Source organism: Canis lupus, chromosome 37 (assembly GCF_003254725.2).
Source record: "Canis lupus dingo isolate Sandy chromosome 37, ASM325472v2, whole genome shotgun sequence".
NCBI classification, from domain to species: domain Eukaryota; kingdom Metazoa; phylum Chordata; class Mammalia; order Carnivora; family Canidae; genus Canis; species Canis lupus.
In genome coordinates, this window is record NC_064279.1 from 22,688,395 (window position 1) to 22,706,431 (window position 18,037).

Consider the following 18,037-nt stretch of genomic DNA (forward strand, 5'->3'; position numbering starts at 1 on the left):
CTAATGGAGTCACATCCAGATAGGTGGATGTGACCATAGTCACAGTATAACCAATATAGCCCTGTGCTAGCACAAATTTGTATATAATTCAATTAGCAGTTGGCTCCCCCTTCCACCAGCTCATCTGCAGATGTGAGATGGACCCAATTTCTTCTTTTATGAGGAGCTGAGGTATTAGGAAGTGATGGCCTTGAGATAGTTGGGAGTTTAATCCAGGCTACAGTCATATTTACGCAGTATCATTTCTATTGTGCTGTTAGTGATATTTTCAACCACTTGAAAAATATTGTTTTTCATTAACTTCATAAAAATGTGACTCCTTATTTGGCAGGAGTGCAATTTTTGGAGTCCACTTATCTCATTATGGCAGGATTTTTTCCATTCTTGAAAAGTAGTGAGCTCCGCAGTAATTAGGAACTGCTTGCCTGCACTTCATGGGTATGTGTGTGTAAATGAGACAAGGATAACTCACTGCACATTATAACTGGGCTTAGTCTAAATGTGTTTTGGAGGGTCTGTTTTGTTTTGTTTTGCTTGTCTTTGCTCCCTAAGCATGATGTTTCGGCTTTAAAGTTTGCCTCCTGACAAGTCACTGCATGTACAGATTATAAGAGGTTGGAACTATTTCAGATGTGGTGCCGTAGCCCATTTCTTCACTATGTGAACAAGAAGTATCCTGGCCTGTCTGCCAGGCTTGGGAAGCTTTTCTTACCTGGAACTTATTATTTTCAGAAGCTAGTTACCTAAGCTGTTTGTGATGACACAGAAGGGCGTTAAGTGAAGGCAGACGATGCCAAAAGTTTAGTATTTTGCTCAGGACGGGTGCTCACCATGGCAGAGACTTCAGCAGCTTCCTTACTCACCAAAAATTCAGACTTCTCTGGACACCCATCAGTCAAGAAAACTATGGAGGGAGCCCTTTGAGTCACTAATTACATTGGTTCTGAATGATTTATCAGTCCTACACACCTGCCCAGCTATTCTAGGAGCAGAACGTGCCCACAGGATGACAACTCCTGTTCTCACCATAGCTGGGTTTCAGCTGGGGTGTAGCCTGGAGTTTCTTTTTCATTTCTCTGTTGCCCAACTGGCACTGAAGCAGTCACTGTAGCGCAGAAAGGATTTTTAACTCTGTTAAACGGGACCTGATTTCCACGATACAACTACAATGATTCACACAGAATTAGTCGGAGAGAGGCAGCATTCTCCACTGAATACTAATATTTAGGATAACTCTGATTCATACATCAGCATGCACCTTTCCCTCATATTTCTTGATTTCATGGTAGAGACAGAGATGGGGTGTTTATATTCCTAATTTCTAACTTTTAGTCTACTTTTGTGAAACCCAAATAATGCAGCATAAGAAATCAGTACTGACTCCTAGATGTTAAGAAATGTGAGTCCATGTGCTTAAAACTAGAGTCTGGAGCTAGACTGCCTGGGTTCAAATCCTGATACTACCACTTATTAACTGTGCAATCTTGGGCAAGTTACTTAATCTCTCTGCGCATTTGTTTTCTCCCTGTCAACTGAATAACACTGCCATTACCTCCCTAAGTGTCTGGCACATGTGGGATCAAGAAATATTTATTTTTATCATTTGTTATTATGAACTCACTTTAATCTTTCACTGTAAATAGATAAGAAAAACAAAGAAACACAAAAATGATTTTAAAAAAGAATAAAAATTCCTGAATCCAAATTTTCATTTTGGAGTTATTCCCTCTCTACCATAAGGGTGAAAAAAGTAACTGTGTTTACACTAGTTTTAGATTATTTAATTTGCTGTACAGATAGCACCTTCAATTATAAAATCACATTTTATACTCTATTGATTATAGGGGGAGTTGACATTTTGGACACAATTTGTATTTTGGCTTTTTGTGTAAGTGGGTAAAATATAAGACAAATCTCAAAAACAACGTAAAGGTAGCTTCCAAAATCTTTTGCTCCTATCCCACATGATTGAATTTTAGCAAAATACAATCTCCCTGGGTCCCAATGTTCTCCTCTGTGAGGTGACAGGGAACCTTCCCTCTAATAGTTCTCAAAAAGTTCTAATAAAAACAATAAAGTATTTTTTAACTGAGTCTTATAAGGCCTGAGAGACTAGCAAAAATATTTCCAATGTTTGAGCTTCCCTATAATTTTGTTCTCTCCTACCCACAAACATAAAGACAACTACCTGATAACTAATTATTATTAGCATATGATCATAAGTCCATAGTAAGAAGTAGTTATTCATTTCCTTCTGGATGTTATATTTTTGAAGAACCTTTTAAAGATTAGGTCTCTGACGCACTCATCACATGGTTTTTCCAATTTTTTTCTTCATAATTTAGTGGAACTCTAAGAGCTTTTCATTTTTTTCTCTATGAATCTCTAAATCCCATCAGGTAGCACCAATTAAGACTATTCACTCACACACCTTATATTTCTGTCTTACAAGTTTTGTAAGAGAAACTTATAACATCAATAACGTCCTTATAAACAAGAAATTTATAGAAATAAATTGTTGAAAGAAGCTAATAAACTCCTTTTGTCACTATCATTAGTAAATTGATAATTAACATCTTAAACCAGAGTTATTCAAAGAGTGTTTGTCCTTATATGCTAAATGCATTATTTCTAAAGTCCATGCTACTTAAGATAGGCAAGAATACATACATTTCAACAATATAGAATGGACTTAATCTGTTATAAAGAACTAATATACATACAATATGAAGAGAACAAAATTATGCTGCTTTTATCAACAGCCTAATAAAATCTCATCAACAACTCTGCATAATAACTTGAGCAAAAGTCCTTTAGAAATGGCAAAATGCTTTTCAAATGTAAGGAATTATTTATTCTAGTACCAAGAGTTTAAATACACTAATTGAAATGATGTTCTCTCCAAATTATTCTATTGTGTATGAATCAAGATTCCACCATTGCTGTCATCTTACTTCTTGGGACTGGGTGATTGAAAAAACACTTATTTTTAAAGACACTAGCTCATTCTTCTCTTTACAAATAATTCAGCATAGTTTTCTTTTACAAAGAAAATTACCATAAGTTATCTGAAATACAATTTGATTTTCAGAAATTTGGTGTACAAGCAGATTTTTAGGAGATGGCTGCTTTGTGAAACATCAAGTATCTCACCCAATCTTCACTCTTCTACCAAGAAAAGTACCCCCAAAGTTTAAGAACAAAAGCAAAAACAACACTGGTCAGATCATTGGGGTTAAAAAGCTCATCTCTCTCAGTTTTGAGGACTTTTCTGAGTCTTTCCTGCATCTCCATTCTGGATCCAAAAGAAAATAAAGGCCTGAGGTGGCCTTCTGCCCATTTTTCAACTTGGTGATGACTAAATAATGTGGCTAAAATAGCAATAACTGGAAAACAATGTTCTTTCAAATTAAATATGTTGATACATTTGCACCACTCATACAAGTCTGGAAGAGAGATCTGTATGGTACTCTGCATTTCATTTGTTCAGTTGATTAAATACCAGTCTATGGTTTCTGCTACAATATAAAAGTAATGGATGACCTAACTTGAGATTGCTACTTGTTTGTGTTGTACATAGCATGATGAGCTTTATGAGGTGAATAATAAATGAGTCAAAATTTTGTAAAAATTAAAATATATTCTCCTACATGCTTCATAGTTTTTTAGATAAATATTACAGGCTCCCCTTTCTAAGCAATTCAAAAAATGGAGAAAAAAACAGGCTATTTATACAGACTTCCAGGTGGAAACATTATTAAAAAGTTTACAATAAAACACTAAGGTGGTATTAAAATAAATTTTAACTAGATTCCCAAATTAGGGGCCCTGGTTGGCACGGTTGGTTTAACATCCAACTCTTGGTTTTTGGCTAAGATTATGATCTCAGGGTCATGAGATTGAGCCCCATCTGGGACTTGTGCTCAGCAAGGAGTTTGCTCCAGATTCTCTCTCCCTCTGCCCCTCCCCACTGGGCACACGAGTGCACGCATTCTGTATCTCTCTTATAGTTTTTTTTTTTTTTTAAAGAATTACACAATTAGGGAAACAAATAAATCTCATTTACTTACAAGTTGGTTTTGCTCTTGGAGGAAATTTGGTCCGGGTAATAGCCAAAATTATGAAAATAATGACTGGCCATAAAATCAAGACAAGTGTCCAAAGCTGCAAAATAATGATAGGAAAAAACGTTAATTGTATTGTTGAACCAAAAATTTGACAAGAAGTACAACATCTTATAAAATTCAAACACAAATCAGATATTTGCTTATAAATACTATTAATTATAAAGGAATGAGAGATTTTTAAAACTATAAGAGACCAAAAAAAAACAAAAAACTATAAGAGACCTTGAGGTGAACACAAGAATGCTTTTTCCTTAAAATGAGCTTCTGAAGCCCCCTTTTATAGTCACCTCTCATGACTGTCCCAAGAGTGATGATCTTAAAATTCAAATCTCATCGGTAATTTCCATACTTAAAAAATCTCTTAGTTGCTTGTTGGATAAGGTTCAACATTCTAAACAGGGCATACAAAACCCAAAATAACTTCAACCTAGACTTATCTTACCACTTCCCATTGTCAGCATTCTGCAGTCAGCCATAAAGATAGTTTGTGACATTGGATAATGGCTCAATAAACATTAGTAAACAAATGAATAAGTCAATGAGTAAACGGGAACTTAAAGTTATGTGTAACCCCTCATGCTACTATAAATAGTATCTTGTATCTGCTTTTATCATAGAACTTATATTCTTATTATCTATCTATATCTATCTACCTATCTACAATAGGTAGATTTTTTTTATTTTTTTATTTTATTTTTTTAATTTATTTTATTTTTTTTTGCTTGGGTTACAACAAATTGGCAACTCTTTTATGGCAGGAACAGTGTCTTCTTCATTTCTGAATTTCCACTGGTACAAAACAGACGTTCAATAAACCAAACACTGCATCAAAATTTCTATTAGAGGATTTCACTATAAGACACTTCAGTTGGTAGACATGATTCAGTTTGTAAAATGTGACTTAATATTTTGCGTATGTATAAAACTGGTTTCAGAGCAGTAAAAAACACATATTTGCAAAAATATCAACTGTGACATGCAAATAGTTATAGTTCTCAAGCCAAACCCTAAAGAATAAACCCTACCAATGAGTAAGGGACAAGTGGGGTTAGGCAGGGAGGGATAGGTAGGGGACTATGGGACTAGGCTCACCAAAAATTCCAAAAACGTTGAGGCTCAATGAAACCAGAGATAAGGGAACAAACCAGACCACCTTGCCCTGTTCATCAGAGGTGGTGTCTTTTTATGGCAGTCACATTGGTACCACAAAGAATGACCAGACCCCAAAGAAGTCATTAAAGATGTTATCCCTGGTCCTCACTAAAACTAAGATGTCACAAGAATATTAAGGCCACAAGCTCCCTGGTAAGTTCTAAATAAAAACTATTGGTGGAGTCCCACGTTGGCAACCTGGTCAGGACCCTTCTCAACTCCTGAGAGCTTTTCCTGTATCCTTGCTTAATAAAATTCCATCGTTTTGCTCATTCTCCTTTGTCCTCAAGATTCTTCGACTCCACGAGGCAAGAACCTCCCTTTCCTGCTTCCCTCTCCTGCTTCACCTATACTTAATAGAGTTCAACTTGGAACTATGTTTCTGTCTGGTTATGCAGACTTGTTACCACTCCTCCCCCACTCTCCACCACTTCAGAGACAATTTGCTTCTGACAAATCTCAAACTACTGCCTGGGGCTCTTTGAATCTCCAAAACAATCTAGACCTATTCAATTATTGATCCTTAGGTAACTGAAAATCTCCACTGTGTGTATACAGCTGAAAGGCCTATCACCAGCTTCCTGGACTGCAGGTTTAAGGGCAAGTTTTTAGCAAATGGAAGAAGTTAACTGTAGATCTAAGAAATCCTAGGGTACTTGGTTTGATCATAGCTGAAAAATTCCCAGACAGGCTGAACAGCTTAATCTGTAGGAGTGCTTCTCAAGTATTAATATGCACAACAAATCACCTACGGATCTTGTAAACATGTAGACTCAGATTCAGAAGATCTGAGGTGGGGTAGAGATTCTGCATTCCTACAAGCTGCAGGTGGATGATGCTGTGGCTGCTGTCCATGAACCACACTTGTAGTAGGGCAGTTCTAAATGTATGCCGCCTTACCTAACTAGCAGGATTGTTTATAAAGTCCTAGAATATTTTTACTGGGAATTTCCTTTAACATTATCTAAAGCCTATCCAAGGCTTTTGTAAACTTTGATAAGAAAAAGAAAATTAGATTTTTATTCCCTCTACCTTTTGATTGAAATTAACCATTTCCATTAATGATAAATATAGGCAACAAATCACATTATTAGAAGTACTTGTGACTTTGCAAATCACATTAATGTTGCAGATACCTCAAAGTTTTGTTTCTACTCATGGTGACAATTAAAAATTATAGTAGTTATAGAATTATCATATTTATTTAGTTATTTATTTAGTGCTATAATAAAGAAACACATACTACCATATCATAAATTTGCTTTTTAATACCTTAAGAACTGAATTTCAATATAATTGGTTTTATTTGTAATTCTATTTATTTTATTGATTTAAAAACACTATTCTTAGAAGGGCCATAGGCCTCAGCAGGATGTGAAAGACATCCATGGCACAGAAGAAGCTAAGAAGCCTTGATCTGATCCAACTTTCTTTTTTGTTCTCTGGGGTGCAGAGTTTGTCACAGCTTTGTCCATGAACTTACCCAAAGTCACATACCCAGTTGGGAGGCAGAGCAGAGGATGAGGATCTGAATATTAAGATACGTAGGCTAAATTTTTTAAAATTTCATCCTACTTTGAGGAAAAATAATGCTTTATAGAAAGTAGAAAGTATATCAGAAATAATGTGTTTATAATAATAAACACAAAGCCCTCCACACTGTGATCTAGGGAATGTTAAGGTTGACAAGTTAATCACAAAAGCAAGAAATAAACAAAATTTAAATTTTCATAGCAGCAGGATTGCTCCCAACACCATTCGAAACATTATCATAAACAACCTAGAAGCAAATGCAGTGTCAAGTATCCAAGCAGTAAACCAATGAGCCATGGCTCATTTTGTTTCTTTGGAGAAAGGGCTGATATATTGATTTTTATACATATAGATATTGGACTACTTGAAAACTAAAGGAAAAGCAGTTTTTAAAAGTTTCATATTTATGCTAATATTTTAATGATCTCATATTTGCCTCTATACATCATTTACATTCCACCCTCTACCCCACATTCTTGACATCTAAAAGCATATGCACACTAATTTAAAATTCCTTAGTGGATTATGGCATTTGTCTCCTTTTATTTCTCCAGGGTTTATTTTCCATTGAGATGCCCCATTCTGTTCTCTTCCTCTTCCCTTTCTTTTCTGGAACAATTCAGTGGCTGAAAAGCCTTTCAGTGAGGCCCAGGAGGGCTAGTCCACACTAGGACCAAGGGCACAACAGTAACAGAGGGAAGAAGGTGGGTCCCTAGCAAGGTGAAGAAGAAATGCATAGTGCAACAGTCAGACCTGGGTGGGCAAAACCCAGGCTGGGTAAGGAGGGGGTCTTCAATGTGAGAAGCAGACGATTAGTTTCATGTAGGAAGGTACACCAAAAAGTAAACACATTATCCAGAAGAGGAGCCAGGTTTCTTACTATCCATCCAGGGCATTATTAATATGAAAAACAGGAAAATGAGAATGGTATAGCGTTGGGTTGGAACTAAAGACATGGGTATGAACTCCTGGTTTCCAAAATGCATAAAGACACCAGCCTATCACAAACTCAAGCATCAAATTTGACTCACTGGTCAAATTTAAACATTAAAAATATTATGACAATAAAAATTACATCTAACTGAATAAACTAGGAATCTGGGAATTTATTTGGCATAAACACATAAGCAAACAAATATATAAATTAAAAGTTTAATGAGGAATGGGAATATGTACGTAGTGCCAAAATAGTTTCCCCCCAAAATGGGACAAATTGACATTGTGCACCTCCTGATGCAAAGCAATGGTGTAAGAACACAGCACCATCTTTGCAGCATTCTTGCCAAAGATAAATAACCAGAGTCTAAAAGTAAGGAAACAACAGATACTCTACAAAACAACTAGTCTTAAATGCTCAAAATGTGTGAGGGTCACGAAAGTCAAGGAAAGACTAACAAACTGTTGGAAAGGCAAGACCAGAGACATGAAAACTGGATGCAGAACGTGATTCTGAACTAGAATCTTTTGTTATAAAAGACATGGTTGGGACAACTGATGAAGCTTGAATTGCATCTAAAGAACTGATGGTGAAATTGGGTTATATAGGTGAATGTCCTTGTTTGTAAAATAGTCACACTAAAATATCCAATCGCAACTGGCTCTAGAAATAAAGTTATTTGCACTGTTCTTGCAACTTTTCTTTAAATTTGAAATTGTTTCAAAATGTAAAATTTAGAAATTATTCTTTTTAAATTCTTTTTAAAAATCCAGAGCCAATTTTTAAAAGATAGCAAAAGAGAAAAGATGAAGAGCCAAGAAGAGAGACAAAAAACAAACATGTTTCATATCTGGGAATTCTATCTTATTGCACACATGGGACAAGTTTTGGGAAATTAATGGTGATGGCAGGATACATTTCAATGACATTAAAGTCAGCAAAGCCATTCACTCAAAATCTCAAGTTTAAACCTTAAGAAATACCTTGAATGAACCAAATATAAATTCACTCCAAAATTTTCATTTAGAGCTCATCTGTATTACCTATTAACTAACTGAATTTCATAGTAACATTTGCCTCTGCATTTGCTAAGAACTATTGTTTTGAATCTTTGAAAACCTCTCAAATGTAATTTTCTGAAAAATCTGAAATTATGAGCACGGCACATAATTTCAGCTTTAGGTAATTCATACACCATTACTTTGTCAGAACCTTTTATTCTAATTACTGCTGGTCCATCTGATTCTATTTGTGTCCACCATTTTTATTAGTCTTAAAAATCATTTTCACTGGAAGTAAATAAGAAAATAAGATACAGGTGAACTTTAAATGAATGTGTTACCATATATTTAAAACTTGAGGAAACTACTACTATTTGAATGCTTTTAAATAAGGCATCCATGCTCCAGTCTTCATCATAAATGTCACCATTCCCTACTGTCTTATGCTTGGCCCACTTCACACAGTGATATTACTTTCTTTCCTGTATAGATATTTGTGTTTGTGTCTCTTGCACTAGGGTGGTTTGAAGTTGGTTGTGTCTAAAATGAATGATACTGAATATCAGTACAATTTCCAAATTGCAATGGGAATTCTTTTGCCTAACTCTGAAAATCAAAAATAAAATGCTTGAGATGAAGATTCTCTATTCCTTTCCATGGAATCATAGTCTTAGAGAGTCTTACATTCATAATACAATAGAAAAATTTATGCACCAGTGGGTACCAGGCACTGAGGATAGAGCAATGAAAAAAATAGGTCTTTTAAGGAAGGAAAACATTAAAAAATTTATAACCAAATGTAACAGATGATGCTAAGATAAAGGAAGTAGAGTGCAAAAGGAAGATAAAGCAAGGGGAGCTGAGACTAAAACCTAAAAGATGAAAAAGGGTCAAGCAGAAGAAAAGATATGTATGTTGGATGAAATGTGAGAAAGAAGTGGGAGTCTTTCAAGCAGAGGAAACATATGGGTGAAGACCCACAGATGGGAAAGAGGGTGGAATATTCTGGGAAAAGAAATAAGTCCAGAATGACTGGTATATCAAAAGTTAGGGTAAACATCTTTGCCATATGGTTATTCAGCCTCTACCTGAATGCTTCTAGTGACTAAAAGTTCACTCTTTCAAGAGACTTCGTTATTGGACAATGCATATTGTCTGATTTTTTTTCTCATGTCAAGATGATATCTTTCTTCCTGAAACTACCACTCATTCATCTTAGTTTGGCCCCTTTTTCTACATGAGAAATCAGCAAGTATTTGTAGACAGAGTCCCCTCTCCTCTTGGAGAGGAGATGTCAGTTCTCTGACATGACCAATGTCAGTTCCTTCCACAACTTTCTGTTAAATATGATTTCAAAATATCTTCCTCAGGATGAATTCTTGTCAAGTGGTTTTACAATTAGTATCAATTCAGTATAATACTCCAAATGATAATAGCTAATATTTATTGACTGCTTAGAATGTAAAAGATGCTATGTTAAATACTTACATGCATTATCTCATTTAATATAATCCCCTCATTTCCTCCTGCAGATGGGAAATCAGAATCTTAAAGAGATAACTAAGCCTTCATTCCATAAACCACTAAATGGTAGAGCTGGTATTTGAACCCAAGAAGCCTGGCTTCAGGACCTGCATAGTTAATCACTAAACTGTGTAGTCAAACCACTATAGGATATACTACTAGCTCTCTTTGATCACAATGCCATACTTCTATTAGTTCAATGTATATGAGCACTGCAAATCATTTAAAGGTTATCATGTAACATAGAACTATAACTTTAAAAAATGGATTTATTTCTTTTAGAGAGAGAGAGAATGAGATAATACAAGTGGAAGAGGCAGGGGGTGGAGAGAAAGAGAGAGAGAGAGAATCTCAAGCAGACTTCCCCACAGCACCTGAGCTAGGGCTCATCCCAGGACCCTAAGACCAAGATCTGAGCCAAAACCAAGAGCCAGATGCTCAACTGACTGTACCACCCAGGCACCCCTAGAATCATAACTTTTTATTACACACTTCAAAGTAAAAATTGCTCAAATTTCCATGTATAAAGTATATGGTTTCTTCCTTCTTTTTTTTTAAATTTTTTTAAATTTTTTTAAAATTTTTATTTATTTATGATAGTCACACAGAGAGAGAGAGAGGCACAGAGACACAGGCAGAGGGAGAAGCAGGCTCCATGCACTGGGAGCCCGATGTGGGATTCGATCCCGGGTCTCCAGGATGGCGCCCTGGGCCAAAGGCAGGCGCCAAACCGCTGCACCACCCAGGCATCCCTGGTTTCTTCCTTCTTTTGTTCTTTTCCTTTTGGATTGTCCCATATATCAAGGATGACTGATACTTGGTGGTTACAAGAGTATTCCAGGGTTCACATTCGAAGTAAGAGGCTGGTTTTTTTAGAACTGGAATAAACCTTAGTTCTATCCCCAAAACAAGGAAATAAAAGTGACAGAGCTCTCAGTTAATTGGGCTTTCTGCTACTGAACACTGCCATCCATAGAAATGACTCATCTAAAAACTGGGATCAAGGACATTTTCTGAAATCTATACTTACAGATTATAATACATTTTGGAAATTGGTAAATTTTCAATGATGCATATTAAAACAAAACTTTTTATTGGACTTCAAGCTAATTTATTTCTTGATTGCTCTCATTTCTAAAACATCTTCATCTCATTTTTTTGTTTCTTTGAGAGAGAGACAGAGTATGTGAGTTAGGAATGGGGGACAGAGGGAGAAGGAGAAAGAGAATCTTAAGCAGGCTCAGTGCAGAGCCCCACTGGGGTGGGAGCGCAGTCTCACAACTGTGAGATCATGACCTGAGCCAAAATCAAGAGTTGGATGCTTAATCAACGAGCCACACAGGCTCCCCTCATTTGGTTTTTATTGTTTGACTAAACTAACAAAATGTGCATGTCTGCTATGTGCCAGGTCCCAACATCAACAGGTAGATCTAAATTTTTTTTTGTGAACAATTAAAAGGGGTTAAGGGAATAAACGGTATAGATGTGGAAGAGGTAAATGGGCCTGGGACATTTGATCCAGTAGTTGCCTGAATTGTTCAGGACCTAGTTTATTTTAATCCAATTTAGAATTAAATTTGAGGTTACAGCTTAATCCTAAATTGCTTTAATCAAAAACATTATTTTAATACATAAATCAACCTTCTCCAAAATTTTGAAGCTAGGACTTCCTCTTTTTCTCGACACTGTGGGAGGATGTTACATGAGCAAGGTGGGGGTTGGGTAGGAAGTGTCAAACTCTATCCAAAGGGTTAGAAATCAGGGGCGCCTGGGCAACTCAGCATGGATTCTGTTTCTCTCTCTCTCTCCCTCTCCTTCCGCCCCTCTCCCCACTCATGTGAACACTTGCACTCACTCTCTCAAATACATAAATAAAATCTTTAAAAAAATTAAACAAAAAACAAAGTATTAGAAATCAGTCAAGTTGTGGGAATGTCTGTGATAGAAAAACTGGTACTATTACCAACTGAGCTAAAGTGTGTTCCACTAGCCAAACAGTGAGATTAACATAAACAGCTCAAGGTAATTTTCCTTCTTCTGTTGTGAGTCTGGAATTAGATTCCACTTCTATAGAGATTTAAAGTCATTCTTTGATATGCCTATTTAGAATTCATCCTCTTAATGAAAGATAAACTCTGATCTTGCACTATCTAGTCTTTCATCCTGCAGAATCTGCTGTGCCAGGACTCAGTTTCCTATCATTAACTAGCCTCTCATTAGGTAAGCCTCCCTGTTGCTAACCATCTCCAGTGGAATTTTTCTTCATTTTTGCATTATTTCTAGAGTTAAATTACAAGCCCAGCAGGGTAGCCACTGCATCTAATTGATTTTCTGTATTACCTACCATTTCTGTTGGTGCTTAATGTATTTTTTTAACACTCCTGCAGCATTCTTTTTTTTCTATATGATTGAGAATTGATGTAGCCACTAAATACTAAAAATCAGCAATATCTAAGGCCTCCTTAGTAAACATGATCTCTTCACTGGTGAGCTGAACTCTGAGTAGGGATCCGAGAATGTTGGAAAAGGAAACTCAACTCAGTGGCCTCAGTGGCTATAGGGAAACAGCAAGAGGTAGTGAAAATAATAAAATCATTTGGGGGGAAAATCTGATTTTGTGTTCTTAAACTCATTGTGTGACCTTGGACAATTCCCTTACGCTCTCTGGGGCCCAATAAAATTAAGGCAGTTAGATAATACCAAATATTTCATAAATCTGATATTCGGTTTTATAAAAAAGGAGAGAAAGAGAAATATTTACTCTCAGAACAATTTTGAGGGAGGTCACCTCCAAAATTAAAGATCCTGCCTTACTTTTTTTGTAGCCAAATTCAACATTTAGCTTATTGCAATGTCTCAATTTCTTATATGGGTGTTTGAGATTCTTTTCTCACTTCGTATTCTAGTATATATTTTTATAATGTATTTCCTCAGTAATTCCCACTCTAATTATTTTACTATATATTTGTTTTTCATGTTTTTCTTTTCTTATATGTCATTTGTTTCTCAACTAGTAGATTTCTAACTTCTTCCTTTAGAGACTATCCTTCCCATCATTTTGCTTTGTGACAGAATCTCTTGAAAACACATGGAGGAGGATGTCTTGGTAGTGATTATTCTTTTTTTTTTTTTTAAGATTATTTATTTGCTCATGAAAGACACACACACAGAGAGAGAGAGAGAGAGGAAGAGACACAGGCAGAAGAGAAGCAGACTCCATGCAGGGAGCCCGATGCGGGACTCGATCCCGGGTCTCCAGGATCACACCCTGTGCCCCAAGGCAGGCGCCAAACCACTGAGCCACCCAGGGATTCCAGGTAGTGATTATTCTTTAACATTCACTAAAGACTGTATATTTCCAGTGTCACACAACTTCATTTCTACATTCCTAGGTAAAAAACTACATTTTTAAAGTATCATATTGAGAAAGTTTACAAGAGAAATAAAAATACTTGCATTTTAAATAATAATTTAAATACTTTAAATAATTGCTTGATGGATGACAGAGTCCAGTCCCTACATACAGACTATGTTCTCTTCTCAATATATATCCCTTTTCTTTTAGCATTCTCTTTTAATTTGTTTATATTTTCTCTTTTCACAATTTCTTTTTTCATTTCACCTCCTTTTACTGTCTTTAATCCTAACTTTCCAACCTCTTGATTGTCTCATCCTTCCCTGTTAACACTATCACATGTACATCCTTTCCACATGTGTTCTCAAGTCTTCTTTCCAAGAGCAGGAAATAGGGCTGACCTGAACCAACTTTGCCCTCTTGCCCTCCACCTAGAAGTGTCCTTCCTTCTCCTTTGGGCACCACCATTTTCTAAAGATCTCTTATGTCCCTCTAGTTGGTCATAATGGATTCAAGTGACCCTTCTATATTTCCCCAAATTCAAAACTATTTCTGATTTCATTTCCTGCAATCAATACTTAACCTGTCCTGGGACTCAAGGTAGCCTTAAGATCGGAGTCCTCTGAAGTCCTCAAATGAACTAACAGATCATGTATTCTCTTTCCTTGGGCAAAAATATAATGAGCAGGGGCTTTTTAGGGATTTTGACTACATAGGAATAAGACAAGGTATCACGGTGAAAATGTTTTAGCATGCCTAAATTCCATCTCCTTAAATATGCCATATCTAGCAGAAATTGACTAAAATGAAGAAAAACTCTAAAGCAGAAAATTGATATACTAGCTACTTTACAGATAAGGAAAGAATTTATTAAAGTTTCTAAAGATAAAATTTCTCAATGGGAAAAAATATATTCACCTGAGGGTTTTTAATTTTTTTTTAATTTTTAGGTAAAATGAAGTTGTAAGGAAAAATACATCACGCCAGTATTCAAGTTTATCGTCAATAACAGACGTTAAGTTTTCAGTTCCTCCATGCTTTTATTTTTAACTAGTGAGTTTTCATCACTTAAGACTGTGCTGTATATAAATTTCTTCCTCTCTCCCACAATCCCTTCTCCTGGATTTCTTTTCACTGGTACTTTGAATAAAATATGACACACACACACACATTACTCCAAGTCCCCCTATAATCTGCCAAGTGTCTCACCATTTGTAAAGCACTCTGAAATACCTTGGCACATCTGGTTCTTACCACAGTATGAGATAGATATGGTAAAACCTGGGCCCATTTTGCAAATAGGGAAACCAGTGCTCACAGAAACTGGTACGCTATTCAAGTCATGCAGTCGCAAGAAGCAGAACCAAGAATCCAACTCTCCTCTTCTGACCACATCCACCTACCCAGACTCTTTTCCTGTTGAATTCTACATAGAACCTACCACAGAATAATTATGGGAGGTTTTCTTTTGTGTTGCTTCCAAATTAAAAGGAACACTAATGATTTAAATAAAAAACATTAATGATTTAAAATTTTATGTCCAAACCCCACACTCACAAAGGTGAGTGAGCACTACTTCCCTTTCTTAATATATATATCAGAATACTTAAGTAAGGTGTCAAGGCACTTCCAGGAAACCCAGAGTGAGATAAGGTACACAGATAAAATGTTGGTTTCTATGACACACATTATCTGCATAAAATATATATTATTCATTTGAGGCTGGGAATTACCACTCTAAAATGAAGTATATGGAGTGCCTTTCTGAATTTCTCTGGTTTTCAAACATTCTTCTGAGTATGTGACAACTCATAGAAGCCAATTCCTATCTCAATCTCCCTACACCCCCATCTGATGAGGATCTAATAGCTAGATTTGTAATTTAAAAAGCAAACATGAATGTAAGAGCACAAAAAAGATGTTGTAATAAATTGATTAGACAGACTGTAACCGTGAAGTTAAAGTGACTCAATAATATTCTTGAGGCATGGCACATATATGGACTCTTGTTTGACATTCCCAGTAAGTAGTTTTTAGGCACTGAAGTTTCTTAGAAGCTCTTCTATATCAACAACCATCAAACTATTTCTGTTCTATATCTTACTTTTTGAACAGGCCTTCCATCACTTTGGGTTTTCAAACGCATTTTCCCCCATTTACTATTCCTTTCATCTGATATTTTTCTTCATCTCATTTTTAACTAAATTCATTAAGAAAATTTCTGAAAACATTTTGGCCTGAAACCTAGAATTCAACACTAGTTCCAACACTAGTTTAACACTAGTTCCAGTAACAAAGTGCATCCTTTTCTTCGCCCAGGGCATGTCCTGCTTTACCCTTTTAATTTACTGAAATCAAAAGGCAGCTTTGGGGGCCTGTTTAGACTTGCCCCATTAGCTATAAGACAGATACAGGGATGTTTTCTAAATATCTTAATCCTGCTTTAGAAAATGGCTTAAAACTCTTCTCTCTTTACCTCTCATTAACATCACATTTAAGGATTGCCTGGAGTATTGGCCCTGGACCCCCCTCCTTCCCTTTTTCTACTTACCGGCTGCCTTTTGACACCTAGCCAATTTTTCCAGACCAGAACCCGAAGCTGATGAAACTGGGAAGCCATCCTCCAAACACCACAAACAAGAGAATTCTTCTCTTTTCTTCCACCTCACAGAAGAATTGGTACCCTGTCCAACTTGCTGTGTCAATGGGCCAAAGCCTTTTCACGGCATAGCTTTCCTGAGGGCTGGGGTAAGAAACCCACAGTTCTTCTACTGCTGGATTTTTTTCCTTTAGGTTAATCTTTGACCAAGGAACACTTCTCAGCCAACTCTTCCTCTGAAACAAGAACCCAGACCAGATCTGTCAGCGGCTTTGCTTATTTTAAAACAACATCCAGGTTACTGCTTATTGCATGAAGTCCAGCCTCAAGAGAGAATGAATATCATTCAGATAATGCCCTACTGTGAAAAAAAAAAAAAAAAAAAAAAAAAAAAGCTAAACCCACACCTCCTACTCTCCATGAAATTAACTACCTATCCACACCTTCCAGAGGTGTCACCTGCATTGGACACGTCATGAGGAATTAGGTGGGACTCTTGCCAAGCCAGTAGGACTTGTCTTACATTCTCTCGCCTTCTTTTCTACATAGTGCCTGCTGTAGCAGAGGCAGGACACATGGCATTTTCCAGACTCTGGACCCATTGACTCATAATATTTAAACTGTCAGTAAGATGTTTTAACTCAGTATGGCCAGAGCTCAGCTGAAACACTCTGAATCTCAACCCATGGAGAAAGTCTCAGTCTTTAGCCCTCTTTTCTTTTGGACTAGGCCTGCCCATCCAGGTTCGTGATGCAGGATTGTCTTTTAAGGATGACATGCCAAAGTCAGATGTCAACAAAGAGTACTACACACTGAATATGGAGCGAGAAGTATGCTGCCACTTTCTTGATGTAATTTTATTTTTGGTAGAATCCTAGTGGATTGACACAGTCTACATAATTTACCTTTTGAACTTGTCATCTCTCTATAGATTTCTTTTTTTTTTTTTTTCTCTATAGATTTCTAACTCTGATGGAACGCGACCAGTTGGCATGTTGGGGAAAGCTACATCATCAGTGACATGCTGTTCAAGTTGGCCCGGACCACACCCTACTACAAGAGGAATCGACCCCACATTTGCTCCTTCTGGGTAAAAGGAGAATGTAAAAGAGGAGAGGAGTATCCATACAGGCAAGAGTTGAATTGCATTTTCAATATTAGCCTTCAGATAATTAGTCATCTAAGAAATGGAAGCTAGCTTAAACTATTTCTGCTTCAAAATCTACAAGTTTATACAACTTGTTAAGTTGAATGCTTTAATTTGAAGAGAAGTTAACTATGCCGAGGTCTCGCCTTCTGCTACAATTTATTAGGTTAAACAAATTGCAGAAAATAAAAGGTAGGCTGTAGTGGCATAAATAACATACAGTAGATTCCTTTCTTTGGGGGATCAGGGTTCATGAGTCCATTACAGGAAAGCTATGTTATTTAGACTTTTTTTTTTTAAGATTTTATTTATTTATTCATGAGAGACAGAGAAGGAAAGTCAGAGATACAGGCAGAGGGAGAAGCAGGCTCCCTGCGGGGAGCCTGATGTGGGACTCGATCCCAGGACCCTGGGACCATGACCTGAGTCAAAGGCAGATGCTCAACACTGAGCCATCCAATGTCCCCTGTTTTAGGCTTTTATAATTAAAGAAGACATAGGCTGACCCAGGACATTACTGGACTTATGATATAGTAGGAGTCTAATGCACTTGAATATCCAAATCAGCAAAAGATATCTACTGTAAATTAGGAGAAAAGGGAAAAGGCTCTTCAGGATACATGTGAAGAAGTCTGGCATAAAGGTTTCCAGGAGTAACCTTG

General features: G+C 36.5%; 1 protein-coding gene across 2 annotated transcripts in view; it reads right to left on the minus strand.

The window, feature by feature from the left end:
• ABCA12 (ATP binding cassette subfamily A member 12) overlaps positions 1 to 16,549 on the minus strand; it is a 169,760-nt gene extending 153,211 nt beyond the window's left edge. For both annotated transcript variants that reach the window (XR_004812608.2, XM_025441906.3), the window contains exons 1-2: positions 16,181 to 16,549; positions 4,071 to 4,164 (exon numbers count right to left, since the gene is read on the minus strand). Coding sequence is in view for 1 of the 2 variants with exons in the window: in XM_025441906.3 (XP_025297691.1) it covers positions 4,071 to 4,164; positions 16,181 to 16,249 (163 nt within the window). In the remaining variant the exon portion in view is untranslated. The remainder of the gene's footprint in view (positions 1 to 4,070; positions 4,165 to 16,180) is intronic.
• Positions 16,550 to 18,037: the final 1,488 nt, after the last annotated feature.